Source organism: Megalobrama amblycephala, linkage group LG21, assembly GCF_018812025.1.
Source record: "Megalobrama amblycephala isolate DHTTF-2021 linkage group LG21, ASM1881202v1, whole genome shotgun sequence".
NCBI lineage: Eukaryota > Metazoa > Chordata > Actinopteri > Cypriniformes > Xenocyprididae > Megalobrama > Megalobrama amblycephala.
In genome coordinates this window covers 19,504,983-19,526,486 of record NC_063064.1, presented here as the reverse complement: position 1 = coordinate 19,526,486, position 21,504 = coordinate 19,504,983, and the positions used below count along the sequence as shown (strand labels likewise).

At 39.3% G+C, this 21,504-nt stretch overlaps 1 protein-coding gene across 2 annotated transcripts in view; it reads left to right on the top strand.

The window, feature by feature from the left end:
- Positions 1 to 21,504, top strand: part of arhgef10la (Rho guanine nucleotide exchange factor (GEF) 10-like a) — a 145,983-nt gene that overhangs the window by 109,821 nt on the left and 14,658 nt on the right. For both annotated transcript variants that reach the window (XM_048173226.1, XM_048173225.1), the window contains 4 exons: positions 2,273 to 2,359; positions 9,516 to 9,727; positions 14,097 to 14,254; positions 17,524 to 17,666. In XM_048173226.1, the coding sequence (XP_048029183.1) occupies positions 2,273 to 2,359; positions 9,516 to 9,727; positions 14,097 to 14,254; positions 17,524 to 17,666 (600 nt within the window). The remainder of the gene's footprint in view (positions 1 to 2,272; positions 2,360 to 9,515; positions 9,728 to 14,096; positions 14,255 to 17,523; positions 17,667 to 21,504) is intronic.

Here is a 21,504-nt window from a genome sequence, read left to right as displayed (position 1 = left end):
CATCTGAGCAAGAGGCTTAGTGGAATAAGGCATTATGATGCTAATTAAATGGCCTTTAAGAGTATTTAGTCACATCGAGCTGAGCTGCTGACTATGAACCACTGACAATGTGAACTGAGTTTGAATGATTGACACTATTATGATTAATAATCAGGTCTTATCCTGAACTCATTAAGAGATAGTTCACCCAAAACTCACCCAATAGTTTCAACACTATTTGTTCTTTAAAACTGCTAAAAGAATCAGAACCAGAATTATTCTATTACTTCACATACTACACATAACCAACACAGTACAAACATGAGATCTGTTGCTTCCTTGTTCTTGGTCAATCTCTTTAAAGGTGCTAAAGAGGATCTTTTCGTCGACTGAGAATCCAAAGACTGTTAGTGAGTTTTTGAAATGAGCGCATGCGTAAGAACAACCGGGCGTTCAAGGGAACGCCTCCCAAAACTCGTGCACGCGTATTGGAACACGAGTGTTTACCACTGGCATTCGCTGTATCGTGTTAGTGGATTCATTATGTCGGACTCACCGCAGGTAACTCATAATCTGCAGTTGTTACTCCTGTCTCCTGACAAAAACATTGCATGCAGCGCCTGTAGAGTGTATAAAAAAACTGGAGCGTGCAGCCGCGCACGAACGTCATGGCAGTGATTGACAAGCCAGAGGGCCAATCGTTTACGCGATGATCGCATAAACGATTGGCTGATGTTTTTAAGGCCCTACCTCGTGCACAGATGATGTATATTAATATTATTCCTTTCAGTGCACCTAATAAATAGTCTTTTATCAGTTAGTAAAGACAGTTTCAAGTAATATTGCAAAAATGTATAAAACAAAACATCCTCTTTAGCACCTTTAATGGGATGAGTGAACTGAGGTTGATGTTGATAATACCTTGTACCCATAATTGCATGTTTTATAGCATCTTAAAATCAAGACCAGTCATTTAAATACACTCTTAGCATCCTATGCATTTGAAATCGCCCACACTGTATAATAAGCATAGACCCATTGATGTTAAAATAACCCTTCGCTCTCTGACAGGTTATTATGAAGTGCCACAGGTCACAAAGCATGTTTGAAATTCCATACATAAAAAGAAGCATTCAGGATGGGCCACCATTCACCAGAAACAGTATATTACCTCTGCAGTTGGACAGGAGTCCTGCGAAGTGCCGTTTGAGAACCCAGAATAAATGTGTTGCTGGGGAATCATGTAGCATGTGTCTTAGACTCTGGGGGACTGCGACTGAAGCAGATATTCAGGCAAATGCACTTGCTATTCATCGGAGAATGGACAAAGACAAAGCAATCTCCACATGTGAAGATTGCCTGTGCTCCTCACTGAGCAACAGTGTTCTCAAGTGACTCAGAAGCCACAGTCTGTCCCTTCCCTCCACCAGCCGAGCTCTGTTGCCCGCAGGCTGCCATATGTGCTCCTGCCATGACTGGCATTTAATTACAAATTAGACATTTTCTGTCACTGCAGATGGACGGATTATATAAAAATGGGATAAACAGTAAAGATGAGAGAGGAAACTTGGTATATTTGTGCAAAAAGAAGGGAGTGGTTTGGAGAAAGGAGAGGCAGAGCTTTTGACTGACTGAAACTGACATTTTGCTAGCATTATTTTGGACCTGTTTATATTTACACTTTGAGAAAGTGGGGAAATTGCGAAATGACTGCTTGAAATAGCTAGCAATTGATGCCCAGTTTCCACTGGGGGCAACATGAAAAATATTCAGTCCTCATAGATATCAAACCCCCCTCTTTCCCTAATTAAATCAGATGTGTTTTCTGCCATCTCTCCTAGCTTTTTTCACAATAAATATAAACATTCCCAAACAGCGGCTGTTTGTGGTCTGTTAATATGGCGTGATATCACGCAACATTATGGTCTCTGTAAAGATGCCACCCACTACATGATCTGAGCCACATTGCTTCATTGTAATCATAAAATCATTTTCTTAATCTATATTTTTTTTCTTTTTCCTGTAAAAATATCTAGACAACCTTAAAATGAGATTTTTTTGTTTTTTTGCGCATTTACACATTTAACTGACGCTTTTATCGAAAGTCACTTACTCTTTTCAGTTCATGCATTACCTGGGAGCTTGGCATTGTTAGCACCATGTTTCACTCAAATAGTATATTAAATATTTACATAAATGTAACCAAACTTGTTGAAAAATTGATTGCATTTTCAGTTCTCAGGTCGAGTCATTAGGTAAGAATTTAAAAAAATGTTTCTTTTTTTTTTTATAGCTGGAGGCTGCTCTTCATAATCCTGTTCAGTGTGCTTTACTCGGATTCTCAGCGGCAAGCACTTCACTTCCTCAAGGCTACCTTTGGGTAAGGAGAAACAGAAGCACATAAAATATACATATTATCATACACGAACAGTGAAACGGTGACATCAGAGATTGAACAGACTGTAATTTACATTTACATTTAAACATTTAGCAGACATTTTTATCTGCTAAATGATTAAATGTAATTATTATTCCTCACCATTAAACCACACTTATGCCACACAGGTCTTAATTCTGAATGTCGTTTAAAACCGACAAGCATTAATTTACCATTAATTTACAGTGGAATAACTTGTATTCTGCAAAGAAATTTTCTTCTGCAAAATAAAACAGCTTTTCATAACAAGCCCTGTGAAATCACCTTTAAAAGTTTCACACAGTATTCTCGTTCTCCTCCCTCCTCTGGTGCAGTGGGCAATTTATCACATAATCCCCCAAAGCAGGGGGATAAATCCAATTCGAGCCTTGGTTGGACACAAAAGGACGCCCTTGCCTGTGTCTTTGAGTTAATTGTTTTTGTGGGTATTCTAAAGAGCACTGAGGGTGGACTTGGCCGGATTTAAAAGATACAGGGAGACTTTCAGTGGGAAATTATATCTGGCCGGATTATGTCCTCTTTCCAGTGCCAAAAATCCTTAGTATTGCATATCCAAAATATGATTTTGTTGACATTTGATCCTGAATCTAAATCTCACTCTGTAGCTTAAAGTGCAGGGGTCAGTTTTTTTTAATATATCTCAGTGCATCCATTTAGTCTCAGTGGGGTTAAAATGTGCTATTATGCAACATTTGTAAACTCAATTTCTGCCTCTTGTTCAGATATATAAATACAGGTAGGCTTGATCTACTGCATAATGTAAGACCAAATGCAATCAAACAGGGCATGTTAATGTTTTGGGTAAGAAATAGTCATTTAATTTAACAGTTTGTGTGGTTAAAGATGTCAAATCTGTGAAAAATAGACTGAGGTTTGTTTGAGGCAATTAGTAGCAAGTAAGATAATATTTCCGCTTTGCTTTCTGAGTTGTGGCTGTGAAATAATCATTAATTTATTATTTCTGGATGAACAAAAATTCAGATCCCAAATCTACTTAAATTTCCACAGTCTTTTGTACTCAACACAGGTTTATTATTGCGGTTGCAGCAATTGTAGATAAAGCCTAATTCAAGATTTTTAAAGGGTTAGTTCACCCAAAAGTGAAAAATTATCCCACGATTTACTCACCCTCAAGCCATACTAGCTGTATATGACTATCTTCTTTCAGCCAAACACAATCTGAGATATATTCAAAAATATCCTGGCTCTCTAAAGATTTATAACGCTAGCCTGTTTTGAAGCCAAAAATAAATGCTTCCATCGTAAATATAATTCATATGGCTCCAGGGGGTTAATAAAGGCCTTCTGAAGCGAGTCAAAAGATTTTTGTAAGAAAAATATCCATATTTAAACTTTATAATCTAAAATAACTAGCTTCCGCCATACAACCGTACGCATACTGCGCAAGTTGACTTGAGCCTAATGAGTAACCCCTGAAGCAATGTATGACGCAGGATGTAGGAGAATTGTAAGCATAGACGCCTCTCGTGGTTAAAACAAATATGGCTGTGCAACAAACTCAAGCTCCTCTTCTCATATCGAAATCCTCTGACATTTCTCTTTCAAACGTCTCGTTTTAAACTTCTAATTTGTGACCGGTGTTTTGTTTTTCTCTATCCTCTGCGCCCCTGTGTTCGTCATTGCACGTGTCCAGTCAGATTTCACTCTTCTGCTGTAAATCGATGCGTACAGCCATCTGTCGGAAGCTAGATTTTTAACTTTATAAAGTTTTAAATATGGATATTTTTCTTACAAAAACTCATCGCTTCTTTTCAGAAGGCCTTTACAAGGATATTTGCAAATATATCTCTGATTGTGTTAATCTGAAAGAGATAGTCATATACACATAGGATGGCTTGAGGGTGAGTAAATCATGGGATAATTTTCATTTTTTGGTGAACTAACTCGATAAGTTGGCAGTTCTTTGTCAAAATAAGCTGCGATGTTGACCAGACTTTATCCTGCTAGTCAAAATTCTGGCTGTACAAGCTTATAGCAGGGTTAAAGAAACCCCTAAAGCAATCAACACATCTTCCGCTTATAGCAGGTGTCATTTTCTCGGTGAACTCGACTGGACTGAGAGATGTGAGAAGAGAGGAAATGATTCAGTCGTTTGCTACTTCCAACTTATAAGTCACTGATAGCACATCATCATCATCAAAACAGGCAGTTTTCACTGCTAGTGTTCCAAATGAGTAGTGACAGTAATCAGATCACTCTAAGATGGGCTGCTGGAATTTTTCTCATGGCTTAGATCAAAATAATGATATTGTTTCTAATCAGTCCAAGACAGTAAGCCAGCCAGTCATCCGACAAATTCACTCTTCTTAGCCTCTTCACCTCTAAGGCTGAGGCTCAGCTATTGATTTTTGCCTATTCACAGTGTACTTCCTGGGATTTTATTTATTTGGTTAGTTGGTTAGTAATGATCAAAGTAAGTAGTTGTTCTGTACGTTTGATGTCAGCGGCATGATTTTTGGGCATGTCAACAGAGTAGGGTACGGAAGGCGTATTTGGGATAATAATTTATGCCTTTTGGTGCTGCTAGTGGCACAAGAATTATACTTTAAATCTTTTCTTTTCTTTAAACCATGTCATTGCAGTGGAGGCACAGACATTTTTAAAAAATTGGATCTTTTTTGATTCATGAGAAGGCATTTTAATTAAATTGTCCACAGGATGTTGAATTGGAGTTTGAATTTGAATGACAGGAAGTATAATTCAGCATATACAGGTACATATAAATATATATGGTTAGACTTTACAATAAGGTTCATTAATTAACAATAGTTAACTACATTAGTTGACATGAACTAATAATGAACTGCACTTCTACAGCCTTTATTTATCTTTGTTAATGTTAATTTCAACATTTACTAATACATTATTAAAATCAGGAGTTGTATTAACATTAGTTACTTCATTGTTTCAACATTTACTAATACATTATTAAAATCAGGAGTTGTATTAACATTAGTTACTTCATTGTGAACTAACATGAACAAACAATGAACTGCTGTATTTATATTAACTAATGCTAACAAAGATTAACAAATACAGTAACAAATATATTGCTCATGGTTAGTTCATGTTAGTTAATACATTAACTAAAGTTAAGAAATGAACCTTATTGTAAAGTTTTACCAAATATGTGTGTGTATATATATGTACACTGCTCAAAATAATTAAAGGAACACTTTGAAAACACATCAAATCTCAATGGGGAAAAATATCATGCTGGATATCTACACTGATATGGATTGGGTAATGTGTTAGGAATGAAAGGATGTCACATCATTTGATGGAAATGAAAATTATCAACCTACAGAGGACTGAATTCAAAGACACCCTGAAAATCAAAGTGAAAACATGATGCAACAGGCTAGTCCATTTTTCTGAAATTTCATTGCAGCAACTCAAAATGGTACTCAGTAGTTTGTATGGCCCCACGTACTTTTATTCATGCCTGACAACGTCAGGGTATGCTCCTAATGAGACGGCGGATGGTGTCCTGGGGTATTTTCTACCAGATCTGGACCAGGGCATCACTGAGCTCCTGGACAGTCTGAGGTGCAACCTGGCCTCGTCGGATGGACCGAAACACAATGTCCCAGAGGTGTTCTATTGGATTTAGGTCAGACGAGCATGGGGGCCATTCAGTGGTATCAATTCATTCATCCTCCAGGAACTGCCTGCATACTCTCGCCACAGGCCGGGCATTGTTGTGTACCAGGAGGAACTCAGGACCCACTGCACCAGCGTAGGGTCTGACAATGGGTCCAAGGATTTCATCCCGAACCCTAATGGCAGTCAGGGTGCCATTGTCTAGCTTGTAGAGGTCTGTGCGTCCCTCCATGGATATGCCTCCCCAGACCATCACTGACCCACCACCAAACCAGTCATGCTGAACGATGTTACAGGCAGCATAATGCTCTCCACGGCTTTTCCAGACCCATTCACGTCTGTCACATGTGCTCAGGGTGAACCTGCTCTCGTCTGTGAAAAGCAGAGGACGCCAGTGGCGGACCGGCCAATTCTGGTGTTCAATGGCAAATGCCAATCGAGCTCCACGGTGCCGGGCAGTGAGCACAGGGCCCACTAGAGGACGTCGGGCCCTCAGGCCACCCTCATGAAGTCTGTTTCTGATTGTTTGGTCAGAGACATTCACACCAGTGGCCTGCTGGAGGTCATTTTGTAGGGCTCTGGCAGTGCTCATCCTGTTCCTCCTTGCACAAAAGAGCAGATACTGGTCCTGCTGATGGGTCAAGCGAGAAGGTGCTCGCTGCAGAGCAAATGGGTGGAGATTGTTTCCTCCCCCTCGCTAGACGTCCAGCGAGGAGGAGCGAATGAACAACCACACCCTAATCCTACCCTAACCCTACCCTCAACTCTATCCCTCCACCCCACTGGACGTCCAGAGAGGAGGAGCTGGCCATCATAGACTCTGCAGTGAGTACCACTTGGGTTAGGGACCTTCTATGACCCTGTCCAGCTCTCCTAGAGTGACTGCCTGTCTCCTGGAATATCCTCCATGCTCTTGAGACTGTGCTGGGAGAGAAAGTAAACCTTCTGGCAATGGCACGTATTGATGTGCCATCCTGGAGGAGTTGGACTGCCTATGCAACCTCTGTAGGGTCCAGGTATCACCTCATGCGACCAGTAGTGACACTGACCCTAGCCAAATGCAAAACTTGTGAAAAACAGTCAGAAAAGATGAGTAGGGAAAAAAATGTCAGTGTCCTCCACCTGTAAATCCATTCCTGTTTTGGGGGTCATCTCATTGTTGCCCATCTAGCGCACCTGTTGTTAATTTCATTAACACCAAAGCAGCTGAAACTGATTAACAGCCCCCTCTGCTACTTAACTGACCAGATCAATATCCCAGGAGTTTAACTGACTTGATGCTATTCTCTGGTTAAAAAGTGTTCCTTTAATTTTTTTTTTGAGCAGTGTATATAGATCTATACACAAGTTGATAATACTGTATGATGTATCATGTATGATAATAACATGTAATGAGTTATTACAATGATTAGACTTTTGTTCTTTCTTTTTTTTTTCAACTTGTATGAAGTTTGTTCAAAGTTCTAGTTATACTACACATCAAGAATTGGACTGGAATTTAAAATGTATATTCAGATCAATTCTGAATGGTGCATACAGCATTATTTCACTATTTGTCATTCTCAGTTTGTCATCTATAAAGCCAAACACTTTCTAAAGAATGTCAAATACAAATGTTTGAATCTGCCCAGTGTGTACAAATAGACAGATGAAGTCTTTCTCCCCAGGCTACCTTTGCTCCCTTTAGGCTCTTAGTCAATTTTAGCCTAATTAATGTTCTGTTGTCCAGAGCTTTGGCTCTAAGACTGGTTTTCACGGCTTTCTGGCCAAAAAACAGGGATGCGTCCAGGGCATGATTCCAGGTATCTACTCCTCCAAACAAGTACTGATGAGTTTGTCAGGAAACTGTAATTCCACCTAATCTGGATGAATTAAATCGAAAGAGGAGGGGTAGATCATCATCGTGTTCACGCACATGGATTTGGGCCTCTGTGAGAAAGCAGGAGAACAAGGGCCCGCTGGAGGTTGCGGCTCAGTAGCAAAAAACGTAGGGAGATTCAGTTATTTTTTGTGCCTCTTGCCTGAAGATAAGTCCTCCCTATCTCCCACTGCGTTGCCTTAACAGGCTGTTATTTGCTCTGCCTCGCTCTTTCCAGCCCACGAGACCTTGGCCATCTAGATTCTACGCTGTGATACAAATCAGACAAATGATTGCATGCAAATTAGAGGGGAACTGTAAGGTTAAAGACTATATTTAGCCTGACCATTTTGCTCACATAACATGACTGAGAATGATAATTAATCTCTGCTGTCTGGCAGCATCCCTCCCACTCTGCCATTGTTTTCCCTTTGTTTGTTTGTTTTTTTATTTTATTTATATAGATATTTATATAGACTATAGATATTATATAGATATTTTTATAGATATAGATTACACTCAACACGGTCAGCAACTGGGCTCAGTATCCTGTGGTAATCATAAATGATGGCCCCTAAACAAGTGCTATTTATAATGAGGTCAGCAGACTCTCTGCAATACTCTTCCCCTTTATCTCCCTCGGTTAAACCACCTCTCGAAGGCTTTTTTGTATGGATTTTGTAATTGGAGCAGTTTAGTGCTGCACAAGGAGAGATGAGCCAATTTGTGTGGCGGGCATGATGGGATGCTGATCAGTTCGTTTAATTTCTAATAGCGAGCGGGTTGCTTCCCTTGCATTATGCATGAACGAGTAATCATGAGAGGAGGTAAGCGGCCATGCAGGGGGCGAAGACAAACACTATTTTTCATGAAATGGGGGATTATTAATTTATGATGCAATGTGATCCAAATGTGTAACAAGAGTCTGCATTTTAAAGCAACTCTGTAGGAAAATGGATGGGAGCAGAACCTAGATCAATTGTTGAGGCAAGGCACCAGAGGATGGATTTATGAGCAGCACTGTGCTGAAGTCTTATTCTGTCAACTACATGTAATTTCACCAAGGATCGAGTTTGTCATCTCAGTCTCTGTCTTAAGAAGGCGATCAATCATCAGCCCAAAGGAAACCCTCCATTGTCAAACAGCTCAGCGGCTTTCAAAAGACATCTCTCCACCCCACCTTTTCCTCTGCTTCAGCGATGAAAAGATCCCTGGAGTTTCAAAAAAAGATGTTTGATGTTATGGGTGATAGTGCATGAATTTTAGAGACTTTATTAAGTGAAAGACTATAAGTTTGAATTTTAGGAGATATATGATTTTAACATTGCCATTACCGTGAAATTGAAAGTGACGAGACTAAAATAACAGGCCTGGGAAGCTTAGTACACAGGAAGTGCAAGAGTACACAGGAAGTACACATTTTCATGTATTTCATGTATTTCTCGACACTGGAAGTGAAAGCACAAAGCCGAGGGAGTGGTTGAAAGTGGCAGAAAAACAGAAAGACCCTTCCCTTCCTCTGTTATTTTCTTTCCCTACCTGTATAGTCATGGATATGAGAGCGGTTTTGGTTGGATGACTACCTATAATAGTGCTGTCCTTGCTCTGTTTTTTCAGGTAGCCAGTGGAGGTGATTCCTCTCAAGGCCAGGTGGACATTTTCTCCTTGAACAGACCGACACCTCGGCCTGTAAAATCCCTTCAGATGAGCGCTCGAGTGATGTGTCTGGAGTATGTGCCTGAGCCTACCCCTTCAGAGGATGCTGAAACCGGCCCTCACAACTCCACTGGAGTTGGAAATACTATCTGTGTAGGACTTGATGATGGCAGGTAAGCCTGTTTAATATAAAAAAATTTTAACTGAGGAACATAAAACACATTAAATAAGTACCTGTTAAATCAAGGCCCCATGCGTCCCTAAAACGTTACATTTAGTTGTATCAATTTTAAGGCCATAAAACATCTTAAAGGTGCCCTCGAATGAAAAATTGAATTTATCTTGGCATAGTTAAATAACAAGAGTTCAGTACATGGAAATTACATACAGTGAGTCTCAAACTCCATTGTTTCCTCCTTTTTATATAAATCTCATTTGTTTAAAGGGCACCTATTATGCAAAATTCACTTTTACATGGTGTTTGACCATAAATGTGTGTTGGCAGTGTGTGAGCAAAACCACCCTAGAATGAGAAAAATCCACCCAGTGTTTTTTTTTACAATCTCAATAATTCATAAGCACTGTCTCAGAACGCCCTGTTCTAAGATTGCTCTCACTGTGACGTAGAATTGCGCTAAGCCCCACCCACGTGGTTTGATTGACAATCTGGTTTTGGCATAGACCCCGCCCTCGGTGATCTGTCAACCATCCTCCATTGTTTCAACGACAGCCGGTAATGTCTCCTAAGAAACATAAGTGTTCTGTTGTGGGATGTAATAATGAATATAGTAGTTTTCACTTACTTCCGACATCAGAGCCACTGAAAACGCAGTGGATGGATTTTATTTACGAAGGAAAGGCGCCACTCAAAATTCCAAAATACGTTTGTTTGCGCGAATCATTTTTTGACTGACTGTTTTGAGAACGAGAGTCAATTCAAAGCAGGTCTTGCTTCAAAGTTAATCCTCAAGTGTGGATCGTTGCCTACTGTTCGCGATCCAACGTCACCTCCAGAAGAAGTAAGTGTGTTTAATGTTTTTTGAGCAAATAGTCATTTCAGTCGATGTCAGCCAATTCAATAACAAATGCGTCTAAAGTTGTTGTCGTCGTCGTAGAATGTCTGTGTATATAATTTAAACCTTGTTTGTATAGTGTGTATCCACACGTATATATATTTTTTTTAAAGATATTGTATTAAAAACTGTGTATGTTTACTTAGCAAACGTTATCACAGTATTTGTGTTTGTAGTTTCAAAAAATTGTGCGAACGTTATCACAGTGTGTGTGTGTGTGTGTGTGTTGCACATCCATAATTGCAAAGGGGACGCGATTAAAACTCTATAAGTACATAAATGTATCAAATAACCATTCAGGGACGTCCTGCTCCATTCTCAATTGTGTTTCTTCTGCCGGAGTCTCTTCATCATCTGGGTCTGATTCCGGTTCAAACATGTACGGCTGAATGCCATTCAAAACAGCGGGTCTCTCACTCTCAGCCATTCTGTTTCTACCGACTGTTTATTGCCATAGGTATGCAAGTTACGCCCTCATCCAAAGGCAGGGCGGGGATATGCAGCTCATTTATATTTAAGGTGGTACACACCAAAACAGCTCTTTTTAAAACGGGCCCCAAAAATGACATTTTCAAATGGTTATAATAAATTAACTGTGGGGTATTTTGTGCTGAAACTTCACAAATACATTCTGGGGACACCCAAGACCAATATTACATCTTGTAAAAAGGGGCATAATAGGTGCCCTTTAAAAGACCTCCGAAGAACAGGCGAATCTCAACATAACACAGACTGTTACGTAACAGTCGGGGTGTACGCCCCCAATATTTGCATATGCCAGCCCACGTTTCCAACATTATAAAAGGCATTAGACAAGGGCAGCCAGTATTAATGTCTGGATGTGCACAACCAAATCATCAGACTAGGTAAGCAAGCAAGAACAAATGGCGAAAAATGGCAGATGGAGCAATAATAACTGACATGATCCATGATAACATGATATTTTTAGTGATATTTGTAAACTGTCTTTCTAAATGTTTCGTTAGCATGTTGCTAATGTACTGTTAAATGTGGTTAAAGTTACCATCGGTTATTACTGTTTTCACAGAGACAAGAGAGCCATCGCTATTTTCATTTTTAAACACTTGCAGTCTGTATAATGCATAAACACAACTTCATTCTTTATAAATCTCTCCAACAGAGTAGCATTAGCCGTTAGCCACGGAGCACTATCAAACTCATTCAAAATCAGAAGTAAACAATATAACAGTATACAATACTCACATAATCCGACGCATGCATGCCGCATGCATGACGAACACTTTGTAAAGATCCATTTTGAGGGTTATATTAGCTGTGTAAACTTTAAGGCACTGTTCAAGGCAAGCGCAAGCTCTGTGGGCGTGGACCACGGGATTTAAAGGGATAGTTCACCCAAAAATGAAAATTTGATGTTTATCTGCTTACCCCCAGCGCATCCAAGATGTAGGTGACTTTGTTTCCTCAGTAGAACACAAATGATGATTTTTATCTCCAACTGCTGCTGTCTGTCAGTCAAATAATAAGAGTGACTGGGAACTTGAACAATAAGAGTCGAAAAAACTTCCATAGACAAATCCAAATCAAAGCCTGCGGCTCGTGACGACGCACTGATATCCTAAGACACGAAACGATCGGTTTGTGCGAGAAACCGAACAGTATTTATATCATTTTTTACCTCTAAAACACCACTATGTCCAACTTCGTTCAGCATCCTGTTAGTGAGGTCAAAAAACGCATTCTCATGACGGAAGTGATGTCTCGCCCATATACTTCAATGAGTGCGAGACATCACTTCCGTTGTCAGAGCGCGATCAGACCTCACTAACCGGATGCTGAACGAAGTTGGACATAGTGGTGTTTTAGAGGTAAAAAATGATATAAATACGGTTCGGTTTCTTGCACAAACCGATCGTTTTGTGTCTTAGGACATCAATGCGTCGTCACGAGCCGCAGGGTTTAATTTGGATTTGTCTATGGAAGTTTTTTCGACTCTTATTGTTCAAGTTCCCAATCACTCTTATTATTTGACTGACAGACGGCAGCGGTTGGAGTTAAAAATCAGCATTTGTGTTCTACTGAAGAAACAAAGTCACCTACGTCTTGGATGCCCTGGGGGTAAGCAGATAAACATCAAATTTTCATTTTTGGGTGAACTATCCCTTTAAAGGGGCCGCAGCATAAAATCGGCGCGTTTATAATGATGCCCCAAAATAGGCAGTTTAAAAAAATTAATAAAAAAAATCTATGGGGTATTTTGATCTGAAACTTCACAGACACATTCAGGGGGCACCTTAGACTTATATTACATCTTTTAAAAACATAATCTAGGGCACGTTTAAATGTATATAAAATGGCATAAGAAAAGTCTTATCATATTTGGACACAGAAAAACAGGAATATGACTTGTTGTGAATACTAAACTTCATTACAAATGCTGCACGTTTGTGCTGGCTCGTGGTTTCAGTTCGCAGTTCGCAATCAATGAATGCTGCATGCCAAGCATTTGCTTAATGAATTATGACAATTTTTACGTTATGGTGTTAACCACCAGGGGTTAACATTACAGGGGGTTATAAGCGCCACCTACTGTCAGGGACTAAAATGGCAATCGGTGGATCAGAAAGAAACTTTTTGTTTTTATCAAAACCTGTATTACTTGAACTATGAAGTCATTTAAATTGTCGTATTTATAGTAATTGTATGGTTTGGATGTTACCATAGACATTGCTCTACTCCAGCAATATGGTATAAATTTTATTTGTGCAGGTCTTAAAAAAGTTCTTAAAAACCCTGCAGATACCCTGTTAAATATAAAGGCATCTTTACACAACCAAATTAAGATTGCTCTGAGGAAAGTAAACCCACCTTGGCCTGTAGTATTAAAGAAATTGATGCTGCTTTGGTTCTATGTAAATTAAATGCCACATCAATGCTGCATTATTTTCCTGTCAGCTCACTCTGCTGTGTGTGAGAACCAAGTGGTAGCCAAGACTAATAGCCTAATAGCTGTTTGTTTGAGCACATTGCAATAGGGGAAGTGAGAGTGGTAAAAGCCTTTTAATCAGATTTAAGGTGCCATTACAGACATTGCAGTATACTCAAAGATAAGAAGCAGGTGCATCTATGCTTAGTAGGCTAAAAAGAGTTTTAAAAATAATTCTGCTGCCATGTTAAAAAATTTGGGTAGTTTTATGGTGATTTGTAGAGACATTTTTGAAGTGCAGTCACCTTGGCAGAAATTAAATGAATTTCTCTTTTAAAATCACTGTGATTTTCTCAGTAAGCTCAATCATTTATGAAGATTGAGAAGAACAATAGGTATTCTGAGAGATTTGTTTACTGATTAGCTACAGAGAACAGAAATTTCCTTTTTAAAATCTCATTACACAATATCAAGGCAAATGCACAGTGGAAATAAAGCATTAGCTTTCTTTTCTTCTTCCCACATAAATGTCCTTGTATATTCTTCAATGTTTTTCTCCCAAAGCATCCTGTTCTATGGCAGTATGGACACAAACGCCCAGTGTCTTGTAACTCTCCGTAACCCTGAGGGCTGTCCAGTTCTGTGTCTCAAATATTCCAGTAACTTCCTGTTCGCTGGCCTGCGGGATGGAACGCTGATGGTTTACAGGAGACATCACGGAGGTACGAGTTACATAATGCTTGATGTCTCATTATACTTATGTGGAGTTTGCCATCCTTTCTTTCACATCTTACACTCATGCTGCCTTCAAGTGCACTTACTTATGAGTTAGTTCCAAGTTGTCATTAATTCAAGTTGGAAATTAAATGAAGTAATACAAATATTATTCATTTTTTACTCTTTTTTTTTTTTTGGTTGTTGTTGTTGTTGTTGTTGTTGTTGTTGTTTTTACCCTGTTTTTATGTAGCCTCGCCCCTTCCAATGTCCCAATTTGGGTATCATAAAGAATTCTGAGTTTCCCACTGGTAAATATTACTTTGCCTAGTTTTTTAAGTAAAAAAAAAAAAAAAAACTAGCGATATATTCAGATTTAATTTAAGGTCTCATCATTTGTGTGAGGATGTATATAGGATGCTTATACAAGGATGCTTTATGTATTATGCTAAACAAAGCTAATTTATTCAGCATACACTGCCGACGTTTGTTTAGGATTTTGGATAATCACTTCGGATTTAAACGTCTATGTTATTTCTATCCTATTAGGCTTGTTTTTCCTTTATCACATTAGCACACAAATGGACAGTTGCATTCAGTATATTTTCTCTTTTCTTTTTCACACTAATGGGATTAAACACTAAATGGGTGGGATAATTAAGAGTGGTAATTATTAGTATGTCCCCAAATGAAAAGGACTCAATAGAGTGAAAGGGTAATCAAATCAAATTAATAGTACAAATGAATCTGATTGTCCCCGTGTTCAATTTGCTCTTTCATCAACCTTCCATTCAAACATTCAAGGATGTTTTTTTCGGTCCATCCTCTGTTAGTTGAATGCCTCAGTGAGTATTTGAAAGATATTAGTTCTGTCATGTATTCTGAATGCATTCAGAGATGAGACAGGAGCGATAAGATTGTTCTTGGTATGTATTAGTTAGAAAGCCAATAGATTCGGGATTATCTTGAAAGCAATTTATGATTTCACAAGTCTGTCCTCTGTCTGCGTCTGCGCCTTATTCATTTGCAGTAAGTAAGTATGGGCTAATGACAACACGAGACGGGTGGGCATGCAGAACTCTTGCATTCTGAGACATGATAGATAGTGAGGGACTGCGCTGTGTGTCTGTGTGTATGTTGTGGGTGGTGCAAGGCAGACAACCCTGGCACAATGGGTTTATCACATTTCACTACTTACCTGGCTGTCAACAAGGAATTACTGCCACTGAAGTGGAAAGTAAGATTAATTATGCTGATGTGCAGTGTAGTGATTGAATATTGCTATTCGTATACTGGAAAGAAATAAATTACAAACAAATATATTTCCCTGGGAAGTACAGGCTGGATATATATATATCAGTTTTAGCCAAAAAAAAAAAAAAAAAAAAAAATCCTTCCCTCTGTGGAGCAATACACTGCCCTCAAAACACTGTAATCAACACTGGAGTCTCCAGCATGAGATTAATCAGAAAGCTTTTTGAAACGTATGAGCAAGCCAAAATTGCTCGGGGGGTGGTAGATTTCTTTTTTTTTTTTTTTTTTTCCTAGATACATTAAGAGGGTATAGGACCATTTTGTTGTGTTTAATCAAAAGTACGCACAATTTATAAGGATAATAATGAGGTGTCTAACTTTCCGAAGGAAATACGTAAATATATTACACCCAGAAGCAATAAGCGCCCATTTGAATGAAACAGCATCTCTCCCCCCTCCACTTTATTACTTTTGGAGCAATAAAGTAAAGACTGCATCTGCAGATGCTTTGAGTGTCCAGATAAGTCCTCTCCGCCCCTGAAGGTCCTTGTCTCTGAAAGAAGCAAATCTGAGGCGGCCTTTATTTGAGGATGAGGGGTTACAGAGCGGCTGAGGGGATATTTTCAAAGCAAATGCATGAAAAAAGTGGGAAGACTGACATTTTGAATATGCCATGCAATTAACCTGAGGAAGTCGGAAGTCATTGTAAAGCTATTCTGGTTTCAAAGGCAGAAATAAACAACTCGAAATGTTAATTAAATGGCTCGCTGCGCTTCCCTCTCCAATTTTGCTTCATTAACACGCTGTGATGGGGGCGAAAAAGACGAAGAAAAAAGCTTATGTAATGCATCCCATAATGGTGTCCATGGTGGCTACGGCGCAAACCCTGTGATTAAAACTCAAGGAAAAAGTCTGGTGTGTTCTGAGCACACTGGAGAGAAACGTCTAAATTGGATTACACAACACGCCGCAGTTATTAACATGACACTGTTAGTGCATTAGCATAAAAAGCGGCAGTTTTACTGAGGGAGATATGCAGTCCACAAACTGCAGTGCTTACTCTAGCTGTATGTTTTCAAGACGTAGCCAGAAATTATACAGTTCCACCACCAGTTATACATATTTGTCTTGCAAACACAAGGATTTACTCTTGAGTATTAATGAAACCAATTTACTTTAAGTGACTTGCCCAGGGCAAAAGCAGTGGAATTAGCATGCAGCACATTTTTGTAGCTGTGCTATTTGAAGCGTTATTTTTTTAGGGCAATAACATGCGAATTTACTAGCATTGACTATCTTTGGCCATATTTGAAATGTTCCGCCAGATAGGATTAGCGATTTGCCTTCAAGCAAGGTATTTCACAGGCCTCATTGTATTCACTACCCATATACTTTTACCTCATTTCTCTTTTCTGTGTCATAAAGCTTTTAGAATTTGCAAGAGGAAATATTTTGGGGTATTTTCTGGAGATTACATTTTTAAAGCTGATGGCAATCAAAACAGTCATACACCTTTTATATATTTATTATTTGATGAAATGTTTAGTTTGTATACTTTTTAACAAGTACATAACACTCTCAGTTTGATTTGAATTATGAAATGTAATGAAAAAACTGAGGTAAATATCATGAGCTGATATCAAGCTGAATGTTTTTGTGTATGATTTCCACTCAAGCTGTAATTTGGTCAGATTAGGCATAGGTTTAAAATATATTTCATGTGTGTATTTAGACTACATTTCCACCATAAAATGCAATACATAATTTGAGATGTTGTGGCAATGACAATGTGGTGGAAATGACAAAAAAGTGATCCAAATCTTGAGGAAAATAGTATGAAATTTGTTTTAAGAGCCTGGTATGTTTAGGTAACTCTTTATACTTTTTTCTCAAGATTTTGTCATTCCCACCACAGTGTCATTGCATAGTTGAAGAAAAGTCCAAAAAAAAAAAAAAAAAACATTTGATGGACTCGAAAGCCGAAAAGTTGAAATGATTGTGTCTTTCTGTTTCTGTTTTGTAGGGGAACTGTGGAGCCAAGACTCCTGTAGAAAAGTAACAGTTGGTTCAGATCCCATCAGGACGCTACTTGCCTTGGAGGACTCGGTCTGGGCTAGCTGTGCTAACACAGTTACTGTAGTTGATGGCTCCAGTCTGTCCACTCAGGTAGACTCATTCCAAAGCTGTACTCATGCCATGCTGCTGATATGCTTTCACACCAAACTTTAGCAAATGGAAGAGCACAGACTATGTTTCACGGGCACTTGGCCAACACTGACTGACAAATTAGCTTGTGTGTGAAGATCAATAATCCTCTGGGGTCTGTTGTTCGCTCTCCTTTTTTTCCCCTCTTACCTTTTAAACCACACTGGATGAGTAAATAGCTCTGACGTGCTCACAGTCTTCCCCGGCTGTCTCAAATATGGAGGCGACGTACCCCAGGGATCTACCCCATGGGCCTCCATAACCCTGAGCCTTCCTTTAGTTCTACCTTCTTGGGTTTTATCTTTGGAATCAAACATCTCTTTTATCCTCTGAGATTTCTCTGGATGCGCCCATCAGAGAGGAGATTTGAGCTAGTGGTAGGTGAGTGGGCCCCTGCTGCTTTTTGGTTGATCCTTCACGGTTCAGGCCAGTGCTCTGTTTTGTTCGACTGATTACATTGTATCCCTTTCCCCGCGGAGCCATGCTGGCCCAGCAGCTGGAGGGGGAAGCATCTCCTCTGTAAATCTGCCTCTTTGGGACTCATGGCAAAGTGCCGTACAATGATGTGTGTCGGTGGGATAAGCAACAGAGCCTGTGAGAATTTGTCTCTCTCGTCACTGTTTTTTTTTAGGTAATAATTCCACACTGCTGTGTGCTACCTTGTTCCCATGACCCAAAACGATTGAGGCCGCTGGATTGCTGTTGAGGTAGAATGCTGAAAGTATTTCACCTTTGGTACTGCAGAAAAAACAAACATGGTCAGGCACATCTGCACTATGCAGAGCAAACACTGGGACTGCAACCAACTTGATGTCCAGTTTTGGCCCATAAACATGTAGAAATCCCTTCCTTGTAGATCAGAACAATAAAAGCTAAGGAGTGAAGTCCCACACTTGTGTAAATGAGAGGTTGTTTAAACATGTTGCTCTCTCGTAAGCACTGTCACCTAGTATTATAATGGATTAATGAGGGGTTAGGTGTGATGCTTGGATTGTAGGTGGAGGCTTGCTGTGTTTTGTCTGCTGGTATGGAAGAATAGTGATCTCCTGCTGTTATATAGTGATGTAGTATCTTTAGGGTGAAGCGGTCGGGGCAACCTCTGTCTCTGTGTGTGACTCAGTAGCTATATTTCCATCCACCTATTTTTATGCACATTTTGGGATATTGCATTAAAAAAACTGGATAGAAATGCCAAGATGCACATAAATTCTAAAAATGCACACAAAAACTCATGCCTTCAATTGAGGCATGTGCATAAACTACTATGTAAATACATTTACAGAATTAATCCCTCGATGAGCCACAAAAAACTTTAAAAACGTCTGTGCACTCTGAGACACTCCGAGTCTGTCTGTCTGTCTGTCCATAATTTAGTTAGAAATGGATATTTCTGTCCATCCGTCCACAATTTTGTTAGAAATTGATATTTCCGTCCGTCCATCCACAATTTAGTTAGAAATGGATATTTCCATCCATCTCTCCATCCACAATTTAGCTAGAAATGGATATTTCCGTCTGTCCATGCACAATTTAGTTAGAAATGGATATTTCCATCCATCTCTCCGTCCACAATTTAGCTAGAAATGGATATTTCCGTCTGTCCATCCACAGTTTAGTTAGAAATGGATATTTCCGTTCTTCTGTCGGTATATTAAAGGTGCCCTAGAATCAAAAATTGAATTTACCTTGGCATAGTTGAATAACAAGAGTTCAGTACATGGAAATGACATACAGTGAGTTTCAAACTCCATTGCTTTATCCTTCTTATGTAAATCGCATTTGTTTAAAAGACTTCCGGAAAACAGCCGAATCTCAACATAACACCGACTGTTACGTAACAGTCGGGATCATTAATATTTACGCCCCCAATATTTGCATATGCCAGCTCATGTTCAAGGCATTAGACAAGGGCAGCCAGTATTAATGTCTGGATCTGTGCACAGCTGAATCATCAGACTAGGTAAGCAAGCAAGGACAACAGTGAAAAATGGCAGATGGAGCGATAATAACTGACATGATATATGATTACATGATATTTTTAGTGATATTTGTAAATTGTCTTTCTAAATGTTTCGTTAGCATGTTGCTAATTTACTGTTAAATGTGGTTAAAGTTACCATCGTTTATTACTGTATTCGCGGAGACAAAAGTCGTCGCTATTTTAATTTTTAAAAACTTGCAGTCTGTATAATGCATAAGCACATCTTCATTCTTTATAAATCTCTCCAACAGTGTGTAATGTTAGTTTTAGCCACGGAGCACTATCAAACTCATTCAGAATCAAACGTAAACATCCAAATAAATACTATACTCACATGATCCGATCCACGCATGCAGCATACATGACGAACATCTTGTAAAGATCCATTTGAGGGTTATATTAGCTGTGTGAACTTTGTTTATGCACCGTATATAGAGTCGAGAGCTCGGGGTGCAGGGAGTGTGAGATTTAAAGGGGCCGCGCGCTGAATCGGTGCATAGTTAATGATGCCCCTAAATAGGCAGTTAAAAAAATTTATTAAAAAAAAAATCTATGGGGTATTTTGAGCTGAAACTTCACAGACACATTCAGGGGACTCCTTAGACTTATATTACATCTTGTGAAAGAACATTCTAGGGCACCTTTAACAATTTAGTTAGAAATGGATATTTCCATCCATCCCTCCGTCCATTACCAATTTAGATAGAAATGGATATTTCCGTCTGTCCATATATTAACAATTTAGTTGGAATTGGATATTGTGAATAAGATTCTGACATGATGATCACGATCAATAGAAAAAAAGAAAATTTGAAAAGTCACTGCATGAGCTTAAATCTGCTCATGAATCTCTTGTGAATATGTGCATGACTTACTGTCTCACTATGTTGCTGTACTGTATGTGGATAAACATACTTCATTTAATCTCACCGCAAACACGATGTTTCAAGTGAAATGATCATTATTTCAGCAAGCAGCTGTGATGAACTTAGGATGTGCGTGCTTTACATGGTCTGCATTTTATTCATTTAGTTGCTTTTATGCTAGGCATATCTAAGATGTTCTGTGCATGTACAGTATCTCACAGAAGTGAGTACACCCCTCACATTTTTGTAAATATTTTATTATATCTTTTCATGTAACAACACTGAAGAAATGACACTTTGCTACAATGTAAAGTAGTGAATGTACAGCTTGTATAACAGTGTAAATTTGCTGTCCCCTCAAAATAACTCAACATACAGCCATTAATGTCTAAACCGCTGACCACAAAAGTGAGTACACCCCTAAGTGAAAATGTCCAAATTAGGCCCAATTAGCAATTTTCTCTCCCCGGTGTCATGTGACTTGTTAGTGTTACAAGGTCTCAGGTATAAATGGGTAGCAGGTGTGTTAAATTTGGTGTTATCGCTCTCACTCTCTCATACTGGTCACTGGAAGTTCAACATGGCACCTCATGGCAAAGAACTCTCTGAGGATCTGAAAAAAAGAATTGTTGCTCTACATGAAGATGGCATAGGCTATAAGAAGATTGCCAATACCCTGAAACTGAGCTGAAAACCAAAACCGCTGTATGGCCAAAACCATACAGCGGTTTAACAGGACAGGTTCCACTCAGAACAGGCCTCGCTATGGTCGACCAAAGAAGTTGAGTGCACGTGCTCAGCGTCATATCCAGAGGTTGTGTTTGGGAAATAGACGTATGAGTGCTGCCAGCATTGCTGCAGAGGTTGAAGGGGTGGGGGGTCAGCCTGTCAGTGCTCAGACCATACGCCGCACAATGCATCAAATTGGTCTGCATGGCTGTCATCCCAGAAG